General features: G+C 56.4%; 1 protein-coding gene across 1 annotated transcript; it reads left to right on the top strand.

Moving 5' to 3' along the window:
• Nucleotides 1–6,809: 6,809 nt before the first annotated feature.
• On the top strand, nt 6,810–8,383 carry LOC127019662 (thymosin beta-15A homolog). Its single transcript, XM_050901821.1, has 3 exons — nt 6,810–6,853; nt 7,276–7,380; nt 7,883–8,383. The coding sequence occupies exons 2-3, from the start codon at nt 7,281–7,283 to the stop codon at nt 7,918–7,920; spliced, it is 138 nt and encodes a 45-aa protein (XP_050757778.1). The 5' UTR covers nt 6,810–6,853; nt 7,276–7,280; the 3' UTR covers nt 7,921–8,383.
• The last annotated feature ends 10,358 nt before the right edge of the window (nt 8,384–18,741 follow it).

Genomic DNA, 18,741 nt, shown 5'->3' with positions numbered 1-18,741 from the left:
CCCTTTAGCATGCTACACAGCAAAATGAAGGTGAGAGCATAGTCTGTGCAGTACTGCCTTGCTGTGTTGACTTAGTGGTGAAGGTGCATCCTGGACAAGCATTCTTCTCCCTCTTATATAGAGGACTCATGGTGGTTGTGTGCTTTAGTTTCTAGTGTAGGCTAAAACCAGGTCCTCAATTTCACAGCTTACTGTTAGCCTTGCTAGCGATTAGAGGACTGCTGTCATGTACTATAGCTGCACCTTGACTTGCTGTGCAAATCCTTGATCCTTTTTTTTTACCAGTACAGTAGTAAACTGAGCCTCTTTATCCTGTAGTAGCTTGGTTGTTGCATCTGGAAAGTGCCTGCTCAGACGCTGGGGTGACCTAATACACAACAGCTTTGTGTCCAGCTGTCTTAGCCGCTCATTGCCTGCAGTCCTGTTGTCCATCAAGTTACTGACACATTGTGGTTGCTTGTCCTCGTCACTGTCTGCCTTGCCTTGAAAGTGTTGTTCCTTGCAAAAGATCTTAAACCAAGGAGCATAGGACGTTGCAGGACTGCAAAACCTGAAGAAGCCCTTGGAGTGGGTCTGATGCTGCTAATTAGTGTTTATGGCAATGGGTTGAAGAGGCTGGTGATATATAGTACTGGGAAAACTGTAGATCTAACACCAACCTGACAGGCAGCGAAGTGCCTGAAAGAAAAATACCAAAACTAGAGCTGGCTGAGGCTCCTGGATGTAATAAGTGTCATCTGAAACTTGAATACTTAGTAACTGTACCAGACAATCGTAAGGTAAACTGTTAAGTCTCTCCTGGACTCTTACGGGGTTATAGACCAAGCTGTTTTATGCTCTGGTTTTTGTAAGCACTCCTCTTTTATTTGTTTTTGAGCTAGAGGAAGGGAAAAAGGGAAAAGAAGGGACTTGAAATTACTTGGCAGAGTAACCAGCATGGCTTTGAGAGGCTAGGGACTGGGGTATAAGTGGAACTAACTGAAAGACTTGGTTAAGATCTAGGGAAGTACTTCTTTAGTTGTGCCTTTTACTGAAGACTTCTCTCCTTTCATAGAACTCCTGTCCTGTGGCAACCTTAACACTTCTATTACAGTGTAGGGTTTTTCTTTTTGTATAAGAATTGGTGTTTGTCTGGAAAGTGTGTGTCTCTTGCTTCTTTGCTTTGCATCCTGCACTGAGCTCTACTGAGAGTCTGATTCCTGCCTCCTGTATCGGAGCCCCTGCTGCCACACTGGCAATGCCCTGAGAGCCAAGAGCCAGGACATTGGAGCAGCGGTGTGCGGATTTTCAGCAGCATTTGTGTTTAAACTTAAGACCTGATGAAGGAATTAAACTTTTATTTAAAAACTATGGCCTCTGCCTATAAATGCGTCTAAAAACCTTACGAAGGTGATGTCCATCTTCTGACATGGGTCACTTGTAAGGTAGATCATGGAGTAATGTTATTTGGAAGGGACCTTGGAAGGTCATCTGGTTTAACCCTCTTGCAGCAGGGCTGACTGTGAGGTTCAGCTTGAGTGTGCTCACACTGCATGGAAGAAAAAGCTTGGGACCAAGCTACTTCTCTTAGTTGGGTAGTGGCTTTTGTCAGTATGTGATTTCCTAGACTTAATTGTTAGAGGTGGTAGTGCAGTTTCTCTTGTACTGTTCAATTACTTATCTGAGCAGATCTGTTCACATAATGTTCAGGTAGGGGAAAACCTCAATAGTTTAGCAAGTACAAATGAAGAATTGCTAAGTATCTTGCACAAAGCTAATGACCAGATGCAGCAGGATTGTGTCCTGAGAAGCACTTGTTCTAACTAAACCATGATCCTTTCTCATTGTGTATTGTAGACTGGGAAAGTATAAATGAAGTCAGAAGGATGAGATGGCAGGTCTAGAGAAAAGTCTTTGGCCTTACAGTAGACTTGCAGGCCTAGATTGAACATTGCTTCAGGAAACACAACCATGGCCTCAGGTAGACTTTTGCTGAGGATCACTACTGTCGTTCATCTGTTAAAACGTTATTTCAGTACTGGTCAATGAATAAGTGAAGTGTGTAATTTTTTTCCTCAAATAGCAGGGGGCGGGGTGTGATGTGGGTCTTGTCAGGGTGATGTAGCAGACTTCAACTCCCTTAGAGAAGAAACAGAACATGAGCTTTACAGCCAAAAATTTGTACGAAGGTGACCATTGCTATTGGTGTGTATATGCTGTTTTCTTAGTTACTTTAATAAAACGTGGGGGTTGGAGCGGGGGAGGGCACAGACTTAAAATGCTGTATGACAGCACTGTAGCTTTTAAAAGGATGGGTGATACACAGGGTATGAGAACTGTCCCAAGGAGGTAAAGCTCTTCTGCTCTGGAAACCTCCTTTAGATCAGAAGGGCTGGACACTTCACCAAAGTTCCTTCCCTAAATTAAAAAAAAACCCCAACTTTCTAATTACTGAACCTCTTTGTAGGCAGGTTGTGACTGACTGACTAGAAGTGACAATTGTGCTATTAGAGCAAGTATGGCTGCCTTTAATACATGCAGCACTCCTCTCCCTGTCCAGGACAGTCATGGATGTAGTACCAGGCAGGTGTGGGAAGGGCGTCCCTTCACTGCAGCCTGGGCTGGAAGGAAACCAGCCCCTGAGATATGAATGGCAGAGAGCCAAGTTCCTCCAATGTCCTCCAAGTTTGGGAGTGATGTGGGGATGCTAGTCCCTTAGCCCAGGTGAGTTCAGCTCCAGCAGCATCAGCCATGCTGTGAAGCACTTGTGCTATCTTGAGCTACCTGCTGTAGTGGAGGTGATTCTCCAGCCTATCCTGGAGAGCTGCTGGAGTGAGTACGGAGCATGCAGGGTGCTCTGGAGGCGAATTGTGTGGTGTCTTCTCAGGCTTTCTTCATAGCTGCTGAAGAAATACCATAGAAAGCAAGTCATTACTTCCCCAGGAGAAAATCCCAAGTGAGTAATTTGCTATGCTTTTGTAGTTGGAAGAGCTGGAAGAGCGGGACAGAGCTACAGCAGCTCGCTGTGGCACAGACACAGCTGGAGTGTGGCTGCAGGTGTGCAGATGCTGGTACTGGTGCCAGTAGCTGTCTTATGTCTGTCTGCTGCCTGCTGTAAAAGCAGCAGCAAAAGGGAACACATCAGTCAAAAGTCCTGCATCTTAGCCCAGCTCACCTGCCTGGGTAGCTGAAGCTAACGTGCAGGCTGGGGATGCCTTAAGCCACTGTGAAAGCTGGGTTTACCATTTGTGCCTTGCACGCAGCAGGACTTGTCCGTTGTTTGGAGGAAGATGAGACACACGTCAAATTGCTCTCACCAGCAGCTCCCTCCTGCTGCTTTTCCCAGTGCCTTACTAGTGTACAGATGATTTGTCATCTCCTAGAGTCAGTGTTTCTGTGATCTAGAGGAAGCAGCAACTTGCCTTGCTGCTGTTGGGCAATGGGAGAGTAGTAAGGGTTAACAGAAAGCCCTTCTCTAAACTGCAAGGAGCAGCAAAATCCACTGGAGGAACAAGCCCTAGTGTAAGACACAACAGCCCGAGTGTGCTGGCTGCCTTCCTGGGGCGCTCTGCTCCTGCCCCGGTGGAAGGAAAGGGTTGTGGCAGGAGGCTGGGGTTAAAAATGAGCAGGAAAAAGTAAACTGTGGCCCTGTGGAGTAGGGGGACTGGCTCACAGCTGGGCAGCGGTGGCTGAAGGGGACTCAGGTCCTGGCTGGCTGCAGTGGTACCCTGTCTGTTCCTGCAGACAGGAGAGTTGGTAGGCAGGAGGCTGAAAAAACCTCTCTGATCAGATAGAGAAAACGTCCTGCCTCCTTCCTGTAGAAGAGAATAAAGCGTTCCTGGAAATGGCCATCAGCGAGGCTGTATCTGAGCCCTGACAGCCTTGTTCTGTGGGAGATTTAAAACTCATCTAAAATGGCTGGCAGTTGTTCTTTTCTATTTCAGGTCAGGGCTGTTTTTGCTTTCCCCCTATCTGTTGATGTCTCAGTTCTGTTGTTATAAATTACTGAAAGCAGGAATACCAAAATGCATGAGAAAGAAGCAGGTTGTGCAGTTACGGGAGGCTTTGTAAATTTGTCAGGGGAAAAAGCTCTTGCTGGGATATAAGCTCCCTTCTTGTTCTTTGTGCAAGGTGGGTTTTAGAAGCTCCCTGGCAGCAGCCCCACACCTTGCCTGCTGGAAGTGCAGAGGGTTGGCTTTAAAGTTGCTTCAGCTGTGGTTTGTAGGAGCATGGCAGTGCCTGCATGGCTGTGGTTGGCTTGGGGAAGGGAGAGCTCCCCTTCCCCTGCCTGCACGGCCACTGTGGCAGCTTTGTGCCCAAAGACCCCAGGGTTTGCAAAGCGCTGCAGCATCGAGGAGATGCAACATGTCGCACAGGGGCTGCACCTTGTCTGGGGTGGATGCAGCTGATGCTGGCGAGGGGCTGTACATGGGGAGGACAGGGACCAGGTCCTTTCACACTCGCTGCCTGCCAGGGACAAAAGCTACAGCAGACTGTGCAGCATCTGCAAAGGAGAAGCATGTGGAGAACAGGCAGGGAAAGAGGGGGAAGGCAGACACAGCTGGAGAGTAAACACACAGTAAAACACTTGCCTATTTGCATAAAGGCAAAAAGGATTTCTTGCTTTCATTTTGAAACTGGGTGGGTTTTTTATTTCCTTTTGGCTGTGCAAGAAAAATGCACAGTTCTCCTTCAGCAGGGTGGGGGTGGGGGGGGTGGCTAGCGGCGGGTGCATCCCTGGGCACATGCACAGGGCACAGCTGAAAATCCTTTCTCAGCTCAGGGTGGGCTTTGTGATGCAGGCTCTGCAGGGTGGGTTTGAAGGATGCTCATGAAGGCAGCCCTGCAACCTTGCTGCTCCTGGCTGTGCAGCACCCTCCAAACCTGGCCCTGCTGGGTGGCTGCAGCACCAAATCAGAGCTGCTCTGGGAGCAGCCTGGCCTGGGGCTTTACCTGCAGCCTCTTCCTCTCCCGCCCTGGGGGATGGGGACTGGAGGCTGTTTGCCATCCAGACTTCTCTCAGAGTGTCAACCACATGTTAGGCCCTGGCCTTAGATCTTGGCCTTTGCCTTTTCTGCATACGCCAACTGTTGGCATTTCTCTAATTCAGAGCCTGCTTGCTGGCTGGAGCGGGAAGGTGCCTGTGTGCTCCGGGCTTGCTGCAAAGGGCCAAGACCTGCTGTTGCTGGAGAGCACCAAGCCCTGCTCCCAAGACAGCAATCTTCTAGCAAAAAAACCACAAAGCAAATGTTTCCTCAGGCTTGCTGGGGATTTTCTCTGCAAAATCTGCAATAAGCCTGGAGAGAAACCCTGAGGCTGGCAGGCCGGGAGGAGGTGGAGGCAGGTGTGAGAGTTGCTGCAGCACAGCTGCTACCCCGGGTGCTCTACAGCGGGTTCCCGCTCACCATGACAGTGGGATCTCTGCTGAAGGGTTTTACAAGCCTGCTATGGGGGTCAGGATGCTTCCCCTTCCCTCCCCCCTCCCCCCCCATTTCCTTCAGCACCTACAGCACACTACTGCAAGGCCTCCCAGGCATCCTGGCCTTCTGACCGCTCCCTGTGCTGGTGGCCAGCGTGCAGGTGCCCCCTGGACCGCCACTACCCTTCCTGCTCCCCAGCCCAGCTGGGAACAGATAGGCTGCCTGCACTACACTCAGCTTTTTCCCCCCCCAAAGGTATTTTTTCCACATGCACCCCAGCCCATCTGGTCTGTGCTGGCTGCCCCCCAGGCATTCTGCACCCTGTTGCCTTGCTACACTAAGCGAGAGCCTCTGCCGACAAGCGTGGTCTGCTCCTTGCCCACCCACGCTGCTGCTGCTTTAGTGACCAGATCTCCCCAGGAAGCACTGTGGCTGGAGCCAGTGTGGCCGTGGGTTAAGCGTGGTGGTGAGGCATCTTCCACAGCTGTGAAAATACGGTGCTATTTTTATCCCAAGGGCTTGCTTTCTCAAACAAGTTCTGCTTCAGCAGGGTGGGTGTGTGTGGGGGTGGCCAGCAGCGGGTGTATCCCTGGGCACATGCACAGGGCACAGCTGCCCCCATGGCTGCCGGACACCTGCTTCTGGGGAGGGTTTGGGGCTGGGACATTGGCCCTGGGGTCACCCGGGCCCATGGGGACTACCCTGCTTCCCCTCACAGCTGGCACCCAGATGTGGGGAGCAGGGGAGGCAGCAGGGCGTGCTGGGGGATGGCTGCGGGGAGGGGAAGCTGGGTGCGTGTGCATGTGTGCTCCTGCAGTGTGTATGCCTGTGTGTGCATGCCTGTGTGTGCACGTGCAACGGGGCTGCGAGTGGGTGCGTGCGTGCCGAGTGTGCAGGCACGGGGTGTGTGCAGGGACATGTGTAAGGCACGAGGTGGGTGTGTGTGAGTACGCAGGGTGGCTGCGGGTGTGCACAGGGCTGCGTGGGGGCACGTGTATGCGAAGGGTGCGTGTGCAGGTCTGGGTGTCTGCAGGCTCTGCGTGCACAGGGCGCGCGTGCAGGGCTGGGTGTGAGTGTGTGCGCGCGGGGGGCAGTGGGAGCTGTGTCCGTGGCTTCGTATAACGGGTTACGCACTCAGTCTCACTCACACGCGCGCCCCACGCCTCCCGGTTCCCTCCGTCCCCGCGGGCGCGCAGCCCGGCGCACCGGCGCGCCCCCGCCCCTCTCCCCCCACCGCGGTGCACCGCGGGAGCGGCAGTTCTTCCGGGGGCCGCGCGGCCGCGGCAGCCAGCGGGCGGACTACACTTCCCAGCAGGCTCAGCGGGCGGCGGGCAGCCAATGGGCGCGCGGGCTGGGCGGTGGCCGGGGTATATAAGGCGCCGCCCCACGGCGCGTGCTCTAGCCTCACCTGGAAGCGCAGCGGAGCGGGGCGGCCCAGCGCAGCACCGCACCGGGTACGGCACCGGCTCCCTCGCCGCGGGGCTGCCCGCGCCGGCGGGTGCGGGCTGTGCCGGGTGGGGGGGCTGCGCGCGGGGCTCGTGCAGGGAGGGGCTCCCCGGAGTGCCCCTGGGCGGGGGCTGCGGGCGCGGGGGGTCCCGGGAGGGACGGGCGGCGTGCCGCGGGGAGCGTGGCTGGCGAGGGCGGGGAGGTCTCCGCCAGTGGATGCGGGCACCGGGCGGGCGCCCCAGGTGGCCGCCCAGCCGGTGCGGGGCTGCCCGGAGCCGGGGAGCGGCGCGGTGCCCGGGGCGGCGGCGCGCTCCGCCCTGCGCTATTGTCCGCGGCGGGGGCCGGGCGGGGGGGCCGGGGCGGGCCGCCTTTGTCTGCCGATCCCCATCCCCGGGGACCTCGGCTGACCTCGGGGGGGCGGGTCTCGCAGGCAAAATGTGCGACAAGCCAGACCTCTCGGAGGTGGAGAAATTCGACAAGAAGAAGCTGAAGAAAACCAACACGGAGGAGAAGAACACGCTGCCCTCCAAGGAGAGTGAGTACTGCACCGGGCGCGGGGGGCCGAGGGGCTGGCTGGGACCAGGGTGGGGCCCCGGTGTTCGGCTGTGCGGGAGGCACGCGTTGGCCACGGCCGGAGGCGTGGGTGTCCTCAGGTGCTGATCTCACCGCCGAGGCATCTGATGGAGAGAGGCGGTTTGGGGTGGTTAGGCTCTGACCCAGAGAAAACCACTGCCTGAGAGGTGAGGGGTCAGGGTACGGCCCTCTGGGGCAATGGGCGTGATCGCGTGTGGAGGGCTGTGGCGCCGAGCTGTTGCCTCAGGACATGACTTCCCTGAGGAGAGATGAAGGCAGGTGGCCAGCTTGCTGTCATCTGTGTGTGTGTCTCATCACCCTCTGACTTGAAGTGTTTGTCTGCCCCACTTGGGGTCAAACCATAAAACTGAGTGCCAGGGCCTGAGTGATTGCTCTGCAACCTTCTCCAGTGGGTGTTTCCACAAAAAAGTGCCAGAGACTAATGGACCTCTTTTCTCTTGCAGCTATTGAGCAGGAGAAGGAATGTGTGAAGTCTTCCTAAGTGAGATGGCCTGGCAGGAAGAGCTACCACTTGATTTTTTTGCTTTGAATTAAATCATGTGTTGTTTTTTTTAATTTACATCATGTACATGTATAGCAAACAGCTGTGTCACCTAACCCACTGTCCCACGTTGCTGGCAGCTTTGGCGGGTGGGGGGAACAAAGCGTGGCCCTCTCAGTCCATCAATAGCCTGACCCAACCCCATCTCTGCTGCTCAGCCGACTCCCATTGGCAGCACTGATCTTGCTCTAATGCGGTGGGGAGATGAGCAAGGGCTATGGAGGCTCCTGGGGACGGACCCCTTCTGCCTGGGGGAGTGGGGATCCTTTTTGGCCTGGCCCATGGCCTGGGTCTGTCTTGCATACTCTTCACTGACGGTGTTCTGTAGCCTCACTCACAGTTTTTTGTCTTCCTTGGGGGAAAAATGAGAAGTTTATTATAAAATAAAAAATGTAATGACCTACCTGTGGCTTGTGGCTTCTTCCCTGGCAAAGGTTCAGGCTGCAACCTGGCTTGCCCTGGGGGTGGGAAGGTCTCTGCCTGGTGCTGCAGCAGTGCTGGTGGTTTGGCGTTGCTCAAAGGGCTATATGGGATGGTTCCCTGCAGGGCGAGTCCAGCTTGGTGTTTGTGTAGGGCTCAGTTCCTGGTGGCCTGGGGGAGACCAGAGCTGGGAACATTGCTGGTGTGGTGCTAGGGCTGCAGGCTCAGCTGGCTGAGGCCACTGTTCCACCAGCAATCCCACCACCATAGCGGATTCTTGGTGCATCTTGAAGCAGAGGCTAACCTGGGCCTTCCTGCCCACCTGGAGGCTGAGCCTCCTGCTTTGAAGAGGTTGCCTAAAACATCACTTGTGGAGCTGGGCTGGCTCCTCCCTGCATGGCTGGAGGTGCCTGTGCTGGCAATGTGGGTGCTGCCCTGGGTCCTGCTGGCACTGCAGCCAGGCTAGCTCTGTCCACCTGGTTCTCAGAGCAGAGCTCTCCGCTCACTGCCTGGCACAGCCCTTCTCTTCACCTTGAGCCAGCCTCCATCCCTGCCCTTCATTGAAGGAGGGTTTTGCAGCCTTGTAAGGATGGATTAATGCAGTAGACCCCTTGGGTACCCTCTAGGCTGATCCCAGCCCTGCCTTGTAGGAGTGGAGATCCCTGTGTCCTGCAGTCAGCCTCCAGCACAGTGTGGGCGAGGGGGAGCTGGGGTCTGATAGTGCCTCTAGGTCTATGCTGAGGCTTCCTGGGTGCTGCCAGGATTTCCTCACCTCCACCTGGCCTGCAGGATCACTGAATGGGCTGCTTATGGAAGAGGTGGAGGCAGACTTGCCAACTAACAGTTTTGGACGGCGTCCTTAGTGAGCCTGGTCAGCTGGAGACAAACACAGGGCCGTTGTGCCTGTCTGGACATGGTGCCTATCTGCCTAGTACCTCCACCCACACTGCCTTCCAAGGGCTGCAAATAACACTGCTTGTGTGCCTGCAACTGCCTTCACCCCTTAAAAAGCAGAATCGAAAGAGCTGAAGGTAAGTGGTTGGTGTTTGTGTGCTGTCAGGGCAGCGTGCCGGGTTTTCCATGGGGTGAGAGCAGTGGGGAGCGATGCTGAGGCCCAGCTGGGGATGCTGCTACACTGGGCTGAGCACTGGGAAGCTCAGCACATGCCAGGGTGGCTGGCCCCCCTCAGCACCCTGATGTTCCCAGGACAGCACCCTATCCTGGATGTGGGAATCCTTTTCCCAGTGCCAACTGCCAGGGTGGGGTGCCAGGGTGGCAGCAGCCGCTTATCACCCTGGCAGGGCTTGTCCCTTCTCGGGGGTGGATTCTCTCACCAGTCAGGGGCAGGCTCAGCCCTGTGCTGGGGAGGGGACAGGGGACCTCTTGGGACCCTTCTGTGAAAGCAGAAGGTAGAAAAGGTCATGTCAGCAAGAGCTGGGCTTGGGAGTGGCAGGCAGGGCTCGCAGACCACTAAAGATTAAGCACCTTCTCGCTGCTTCAGCATTTTCCCCTCCTGCAGAGAGGCTTTGCAATCCCTTGGCCACTTGATGCACCAAGGCTGGGAGTCAGGTCAAACCAAGAGGTAAACAGCCTGAGCCCTTTCCCCATCCCCGAAAGCCACAGCATAAGCTGAACCAAGTGAAGCTTTTGGGATGGACACACAAAGTGGCAGAGCTGATCCCCTCTCCTCAGTGGGGCTTTTGGGGATAGGGAGGTCTTGGTGACTGGCCGCAGCACCATGGCTGCACCCAACACCACCCCAGTGCCTCTCCCTCCTGCACACTTTTAGTCATGCTGCAATGGGCCACTCTCTGCGGGCGTGGAAAACCACCAGTCGACTTATCTCTCCCTGAGTCACTCAGACCTCTGCAAGGTCATGGCAGGAGTGTCCTGTCCCTGGCACCACCGTGCTCACAAAAACCTCCCCCTCGCCCTGTGTTGCACACACAGGCAGCAGAGACTTTGCCCAAGGGTGCCGGGCATCCCAGGTGCCTGCTGACCGTGCACCCTCTTCCTATGGGGCTGACCGGTTCACCAGGCAGGGTGAGGGCTGTGGCTCCCCAGCGGTTGCCCCAAATGGCAGGGTTGCTGGTGCCAGGAGCCGGCAATGCTCCAGCATTCACCCCGAGCCTGTGGAACTGGCCCATGGGACCATGCTGCATCCCAGGGAGATGTGGGGTGAGGACAGGGGTGCCGATGCACCTGGGTTTGGGTTGCTTTTTCACTGTGGCCACCTCGGGGACGCAGCGATGCAGGTTTAGACATGGGTTTAAGTGCTGGCACAGCCGGGTCTGTGCCCCGAGGAAGCCACCCCAGGGGCTGGCAGCCCCAGCCCGGCCCCGGGGACATCAGTTGGAGCTGGGGGCAGCTCCCCAGCCCCAGCAAACTCATCTCGGTGGGTCATATGGCCGATATGTCTGTGTCCACCCAAAATGAGGGCAGCCCAGGCACTTCTCCCACCCCCATCCCTGCCAGAATGGTGCACGGCAAAGTACCGGACACATTGCCCAAACCCTGTATCCTCAGGTCTGAGGATAAAGCGAAAGCTGTTTTGCAGCCCAGTGCCCAAAATGTCCCTGTTGCCAGCAGAGGATTAGCCAGTAAGGAGAGAACCATTACAGAAGAGCCCTTTATATCGACACTTTCCCTCCCTCCCTGCCCTGGACCTTCCCTTTTTCACCCTGGCATGCATGGGCACATTGCTGCCAGTGGTGTGGGAGGCCAGGACGCCTGCCAGGCTCATGTCCCCTAGAAACGTGGCGGCTTCGGCAGCATGGGCTGCCCCAGCAGCGACCCATGCACAGAGGATGCCATCCCGGGAGCTGGCACCCGGTAAGTTATATGTGTCAGCTCCTCCTGGCAATATCCATGCCTCTCCCTGGCCGGGGCCCATCCCGCCGCTCCCGGGGCGGTTTCCTCCCATCGCTCGGGTGACGAGCTGTGGCCGGCGCTGCAGAGGAGGGAGGAGGAGGCTGAGTCACCGGCAGGAGGAATTTGGGCAAATACCTGGTGATCAGCAGCATGGGGGGGAGGGGGGAGCGGAGAGCGGGAATTCAGATCAGGGCTTGCGGCTGGGATGGGCATCTGCCGCCGCCACTGCTCCATCCCCTCTGACTCAGCTGGGAGAGGATTTGGCCCCATATACACTTGTGTGGAGGATCATAATCCCATCTCTTCCAGGACATGCCTGAGTCAGCCTGTGCATTGCCCCACACTGGGCACCCCAGTGTCCCCCTCCTCCCAGCCGTGCACCCACCCTGCCAGGCTGTGGCACCCTCCATACATCCTGCAGCACCATGGTGGTTTGCAGTGCGGATTGCCCAGTGCAAGGGAGGCTTTTGCACGCCAGCAGCCGGGGTTTTCCCTTGGCCGCTCTCCATCTGGCAGCCCCTGGAGCTGCGGCAGAAAGTGGTGAGAGCCAAGAGGTGGCAGTGACCAGGGCCTGGGGCAGCTCCCGGGTTCGGATGGCAGGAAATCTCCAGCCCTAGCCTGCACTGCAGTCGGTCCAAGCAAACACCCCCTTGGAAGGTGTGGGTTTATCACCAGAGCAAACAGGATAAGGCAAAGCCAGGCTGCATGGCCAGGCAGATGCTAGACCACGTGTGGGTCCTCCCCCACCCACCAGTCCCCACATCCCCCAGGGGAAAATGTGTCACCGCCTCTGCGTCACTCAGGTCAGCCTTTCTCTGCCAGGTCTCCCCTGCCCAGGTGGACACACTGCCAAGCTCAGAGCTCAAACCTCGTGGTGGCAGTGGTGGAGAGGGGAGGCAAGGGGGCAGCAAGCATGAGCTGCCAGGGAAAACCTCTGCTGGGAGTTGTTGTGGAGGATATGTGCGTGTGTGGGTGCATGGGGCTAGTTATATGTTTGACTGTAAAAGGGGAAAACAGAAGAAACTGAGCAGTAATGGGGAAATGAAAGTGTTGTGCAAGCTGGCGACCACGGTCCTTTGGGAACAGAGCTGATGGGAGGCCACCACAGGGTGGGAGAGTGTGCACGATATGGCACTGCAGGTCAGACCATCCCCTGGGGACACAGTGACACAGGGAGAGGATTAACAGACAAGCTATCCCCATCCTGCGGTGGGGAGCAGTGCCATGCTGGAGAGCGCCCGTGGCCATGGGCAGGAAAGCCACTGTCCCTGAGGCGCCAGCACAGCGAGCCAGGCACCTCCGGACACTGCACTGGTAAACTCACCTGCAGGCTGCGTGGTGGCTGGCAGAGCCGGGCTGCCACACTCGGCACACCCTGACACCTTCCCCAGCAGCAGAGAAGTTATTGCTGCTCTCGAAATAATGCCTGGAAGGTCAGGTTTACCAGCAGGAGCTTACTCATCCCCTGCCAGCGAGGGATCAGCCCGAGTAATGATGAACTAGGAGCACTCAGAGCTTCCTGGCTTCTCCTCCAGAGCCCCAGCGAGAACCGCGCTCCTGCCAGCACCCAGGGCTAAATAAAGCTGGGAAGTTATGCACTGAGCCACCCCACAACCCATCGTGCTCCCCGCATTTGCTCAGGTTGTTGCCGGCGCGGGGCGCAGGTGGGAGCAGCTTTGCCGCATGCCTTCACCAAGTGGCATGCATGTTGCTCGCACCTGGGGGGGTGCTGAGCCCTTAGGTGGCTCGCAGCCCACTCCCGAGAGCGGCCAGAATTAATTGCTTGTTTCTGGCCCCCCCAGTTGCATTCTGCAGATTCCCACGGGCCTGTGGGGCCGTGCCGGGAGCTGCAGGAGCACGTGCTTCTGCAGGGGACATGGCTCCGGTGTCGTGCGGCAGTGCCCGCACTTGTGCTCAAGCTGGGGCAGCTGATGGCGGAGAGGAGCGCTTTATTTTAGGAAGCAGCTGGCTCACACAGGAGACATTGTTTATCGTCTTTCTTCCCCCTGGTGCTTTATTACAAAGGATTATGGCATGAAAAGCCATTTTGTTCCCCTGCTCCCAATGCATAGCCCCCGCTCCATGATTTATTCCTCTCTGCAGGCAGCAGCTGGGGTACGGCACCCTGGGGAGCTGGGGGGAGACAAGGTGGGGGCTCAAACCCATGGCAGTGATGGCAGCAGGGATGCAACCAGCATCCAAGCTGTGGCACGGCCAGCCGGGGTTTGCCAGGGGTGCCCAAGACTGCTATCGACTGTGCGAGTGTCTGCATGATGTGAGGAATCCTCGAGGGGCGGAAAAACAAAATCGAAGTGACACACCCATGAGGCGATGTCGCTTTGCTTTGTCCGGACAGGGCAGAGGTCGGTGTCCTCTCCCAAGGGACACGGCTGCCCCCAAGCCCAGGTGCCCTACCACTGGTGCTGGCGGCACCACGTGGTGTCACAGCTCCAAACCTGCCTGGATGAGCCTGTGGCGGAACGTTCCGCTGCAGACAGAGAACCAGGGACAGGCTGGGCATGGACAGTGCAGTGCAGGGTACCAGCTGGGCACAGAGGGTGCGGTGCAGGATACGAGCTGGGGGTCAGCATGGGAATACGGCCCTTTGCTGCTTCCCCAAAATCACCTGCAGGCAGGGCGGAGGCACTTCCGAAGCAGTGGCAGGAGCGGCTTCCCTCCGGCCCTCTGCCCAGGCACTTTCCTTGCCAAGAGGCAGCTGGGACGCCATGTGCCCCTCTGTCCCCCTCCTCTGTCCCTGCCACCACAAAGCCTGCTCTGCCGCCATGCGCCTTTGCTGTGAGTCCCCAAGCAGAGCGTGCTGTAGCAGGGGCCACGCTTCCCCCTGCAAGGCCACAAGCTGGCACCTGTCAGCTGCCTCCGTGGCTTTCCAGGAAACGGCACAGGAGCGACGGGCAGCAGATAAGTGTGTTGCAACAGATGCCTCGTGCTGTCTCCCAAAGCCCCAACCTGCCTGTGCACCTACATCAGGGTGAAATTACGGCTGGTGCTTCCTCCTATGGTGCTACCTGCTCCACCACCCTGTCACCCAGCACGTCCCTGATAACCGGCCAAGGGGCTCCGGGGACCAGCTCAGAATTGGAGAGGAGGCAGGAGCAAAGGCTGCAGCAGTGGCACGCAGCTTGGCCGCTGCCAGCCCCGGGGCTGCAGTGGAGCTGGGACAAGTCCCCGCTTGCAGTGTTGTGTCTCAGAGCAAGGACTTGGCAGCCCGGGCACGTTCCTCTCCCCGCTGCCTCTCCCACGCCACTCCCGACTCAGCAGGGAGGGACTTCACGGGGCTGCAGCTTTCACAGGGAAGGCTCTGACAGGACCTCCAGCATCCCAGTGCCATGGCAGGGAGGAGGCGGTGAGGAGGCAGCTCCCATCCCTGCTGCCATGGTCCCAATTCCCCTGCAGTGTTGGCAGCCACTTCATCTCCAGCCGGTCACCAGCTATGTGGTCTTGCCACTGTGGATGATGCTGTTTGGGGATGCTGCTACACCCCTGAGCTACTGCTGCCTGTGTGGTGGCTGGCGAGTGTCGAGTTTGCAAGGCCTCAGCCCAGCTCACGAAAAACCACACAGGGCATTTCTTCGGGGCAGCTTGAGCTGTGTGGGGTAGAGTGGGATGCGTGTGGGGGCCTTCCCCAGCTTTGCTCCAGCTATGTTGGTCCAGGGGGGGAAATGTGTGCTGGGGTGCCTGGCAGCCACTGCTCAGAGCTGTGGGCTCGAGGGAAATGGGGGTGGCCAAGGCTGGGGGTGGCCAAGGCTGGGGGTGGCAGGGCTGTTTGGCAGGGACATGTGCTGGGGGGTGTTTCAGAGCAGATGCCGTGGGCTGGAGCTGCCACCGGGTACAGGCCTTGGAGAAGCAGCTGCAGAGCTGGGCACTGGGGCCGGAACAAAGGAAGAGGCCCAAGACCCAGCTGCAGCACGGGACGTGTGATGAGTTCATCGGCGCACGAGCTGGCAGCGCTTTGCATGGCCACGGGCTGGCAGCGAGGACAAGGCTGTATCAGGGCTCCTTACCTTAGCACCGGCTTCCCTGTGTTTGCCGTAACACCCAGAGCCAGGAGTGACAGCCAGGCAGCAGGAGCATGTGTTGCAGCCTCTCTGGGTAGGGATGCAGCCGAGCCCAGGGGAGTAAAACCTCTTGTGCTCCAGGAGTCCGGCGCCCTGCAGAGTTCGTGCCCCACTGCCCTGGCACTCCTCGCCTAGCACATGGCTCCTGGGCAACGTCCCCATCTCCAGACAAATCCCCCTGCAGCAACCAGTGGCACAGCCCGCAGGCAAGGTCCTGTCCTGCCGGCAGTGCTGGGGTGATGCCAGCTCTCGGCAGCCTTCCGGCGAGCTCGAGGTCATGCCCAGATAAGCCCGTTCCTCCTTTGCCCTTGAGCCCAGGGCTCGGGTTCCCAGGCACCGTGGGAAGCACCAGCCCTCCCAGCAGCTCCTCCCGTCTCCCTCCCACTCCTCTCTTCTGGGGGCTCAGCAGGTAGCCCCGCTTCTGCAATTTGCCTCCTATTTAATTCTCCCCTTGTCCCTGCCAGACCTCCTTAGGAGAGGGTCCAGGCCTCCCTCCCCACTGCATGGCCAAGCAAGCCATGTCGGATTGTGCCGCCAGGCTGGGTCACCACACCAGAGTGGCGGAGCCATGGGGCAGTGGCTGTGACACTATTTGCAACTCATCAAACCACAGTTAGTCTCCTCAGAGGCCTCCTTTCATTTATAAAATATATTTGTCCCCAAGATGCTGTATTGGGTCTGGCTGAGATGGAGTTTATTTTCCCCCTAGCAGCCCTCATAGTACTGTGCTTTGTATTAGTAGCTAGAAAGGTGTTGATAACACACCGGTGTTTTGGTTACTACTGAGCAGCGCTCCCACAGCATCAAGGCTGTCTCTCCAACATTCCCCCCTCTCACTCCCAAAGGCCAGTAGGCTGGGGGTGGGCAAGATCTTGGGAAGAGACATAGCCAGGACAGCTGACCCAAACTGACCAAAGGGAGATTCCATCACATATGACGTCTGCTCAGCAATAAAAGCTAAGAGAAAGGAGGAGGAGGGGGGGGCATTTGTTATTACGATGTTTGTCTTCTGGAGCAACCACTACACCTACAGAAGCCCTACTTCTCGGGAAGTGTCTGGACATCGCCTGCTGATGGGAAGTAGAGAATAAACCTTTTGTTTTCCTTTGCTTCCATGTGCAGCCTTTGCTTTTGCTTTATTAAACTGCCTTTATCTTGACCCACGAGTTCTTTTCCATCTTATTTTCTGCCCCTACCCTGTCCTGCTGAGGAGGGGAGTGATAGAGCAGCTTGGTGAGCACCTGGCATCCAGCCAAGGTCAACCCACTACAGTCCTTTTTGGTGCCCAACATGGGTCACCAGACAATAGCAGTTTTGCATTAAGCATGCTATAGCTATAGTTGTTATTAAGTAGCAAGCTTCTGTGAGGGTCAGGAAGTTTACTGGCTGCACTGCTTATCTTTATTTTGCTGAGCTTGGGAACGTGTTAGAACAAACAATGGCTATGTGCTTTGCCCTGGCATTGATGGCCTTGCTGTGCTGGGGGAGCTATCTTGTGGAGAGGGTGAGGGAGTACATCTCCCTCTTCCTACCCAGGATTGATGTGGGTGGTTTTATTATGCAGGCTCCTGAGGTCCTTGCTCACCCTTACGTGAGTTGTTTACTACTACTAATTAACACTGTTGGCATATTATGGGGTTTGTGGAATCTGGTGTCATCGTGGTGTAAGAGAAGACAACTTTTGGATGAGGTGATACTGAAATGTGCCCTGAGGTGGCCAGTCCCTGGGTGGCAGAGTGTGTGGAAGGATTTGGGCAGGTGCCTAGGGTGGTTATCACCTCCCATAGTCTGGGACTTTACACCTGAACAGGCAAGTAACCCTGGCAAACTGACGCACCACCTGATAGAAGGCTGCCTTGCCTACCTCAATGAAAAAGCAGAAAGCTTTTCATTCTGAAAAAACAGAAAAGCACTGTACTGGGTCTTGGACTGTGCCTACCGAGCCACAGTTCAGTTCTAACAGAGGACTGTGGTTAAGGAAGGGACCCAAACCACCTCTGAGAACACCTTGACTGAGACCAGGGTGCAAACTACATCTGAGGACATGTTAGTAGAGACAGGGACCCAAACTGCATCTAAGGACACCATGGCTGAGATAGGGACCCGAACAACAACAACTGCAGTAATTGTCCCAGTATTGAAAACGAAACAGTGGTCGACAGGTCCATATCATCAATTTGTAAGGGAGGAGGAGGAAGAGGAAGGGTTTGATCAAGAAGCTGGTCCTTCAGCAAAGAAATTGGAGAAAGGAGTGAGGGAATTCAGACAAGAAGCGGAAACTACCCAGTCTCTGACCTCATCAGAACTTCGAGACATGCAGAAAGATGACAGCTGCCAGCCAGGTGAGTGGATTGCTGCCTGGCTGCTCCAATGCTGGGCTAACAGGGCCAACAGTCAGCAATTGGAAGGTAGGGAAGCCCAACAGCTGGGATCCCTTGCTAGGAACCAGGGAATTGAGAGAGGAATTGGAAAAGAGGCAGCAATTTGCAGTCTCTGAAGACGGCTCCTCTCAAGAGTGAGGGCAAGATATCCATCCAAGGAAGATGTTGTGAACTACTCAGGAAAGTGGACTACCACAGATGAAGGCAGCCAGTACCTGAGAGAATTAGCGGTGCTGTAAGTCCTCTACAGTGATCTCGACAATTATGAAGTCTCCAAAGGTCCAGAGGATGTCCTGTGCACACGAGCCATGTGGGGGAAGGTGATTCAAAGTGCCCCAGCATCATATTCTAATAGCTTGGCAACAATGCATTGCCCAGATATGGATACACCAACTGTGGGAAGAGCGTCTTCTTGGCTCCAAAACTTTGAAGAAAACCTCTGTCCCTCCTCATCCCTATGGGCCAGCACCTTGGCTGTCAGGGGCGCCACAAGAAGTTGGTCCCCTCCTGCCCCAGTCAGAGGGGAAGGGAACCCCAGGCGCATGCCGCGTGGTGCACTCTGGTTCTTCCCGTGTGACCAGGGGGAGGACAATAGGGAGTGGGATGGTGAACCCGCCTTTAAGGTGGAAGCCCGTCTATGCAAACTGAGAGGGAAGACAGCTGTTAAGAAGGGGCCACCCAAGAAGGCTGTCAGTTTTGTTGCTGTAGAGACACAAGAAGGCGATCAGCAACCTCCCAGACATAGAAGGACTGAGCTCACCTCCCTTGATCCTGGTGAGGGGACTTCTGGTCTGGCACTGAAAGGGTCAGACAGTGAACACTCTGACCAGGAACAGGAATAGAGGGTCCCTGCCTTTGGCCAGGAAGAGGAAAGGGATGACCAGGTATACTGGACTGTGTGGATTCCATGGCCTGGCACATCAGACCCACAGAAGTATAAGGCTTTAGTAGACACTAGTGCACAGTGTACACTGGTACCATCAGGGTATGGGGCACTGAACCCATCTGGATCT

This window comes from Gymnogyps californianus, chromosome 9 (genome assembly GCF_018139145.2).
Source record: "Gymnogyps californianus isolate 813 chromosome 9, ASM1813914v2, whole genome shotgun sequence".
Taxonomy (NCBI): Eukaryota; Metazoa; Chordata; class Aves; order Accipitriformes; family Cathartidae; genus Gymnogyps; species Gymnogyps californianus.
This window is presented reverse-complemented; position numbering and strand designations above follow the sequence as displayed.

Bases quoted from the DNA above. Each gene is read 5' to 3' on its own strand.
- LOC127019662 (XM_050901821.1), top strand. From the start codon at position 7,281: ATGTGCGACAAGCCAGACCTCTCGGAGGTGGAGAAATTCGACAAGAAG. The intron at 7,381-7,882 runs GTGAGTACTGCA...TTTCTCTTGCAG, and splicing joins CACGCTGCCCTCCAAGGAGA to CTATTGAGCAGGAGAAGGAA.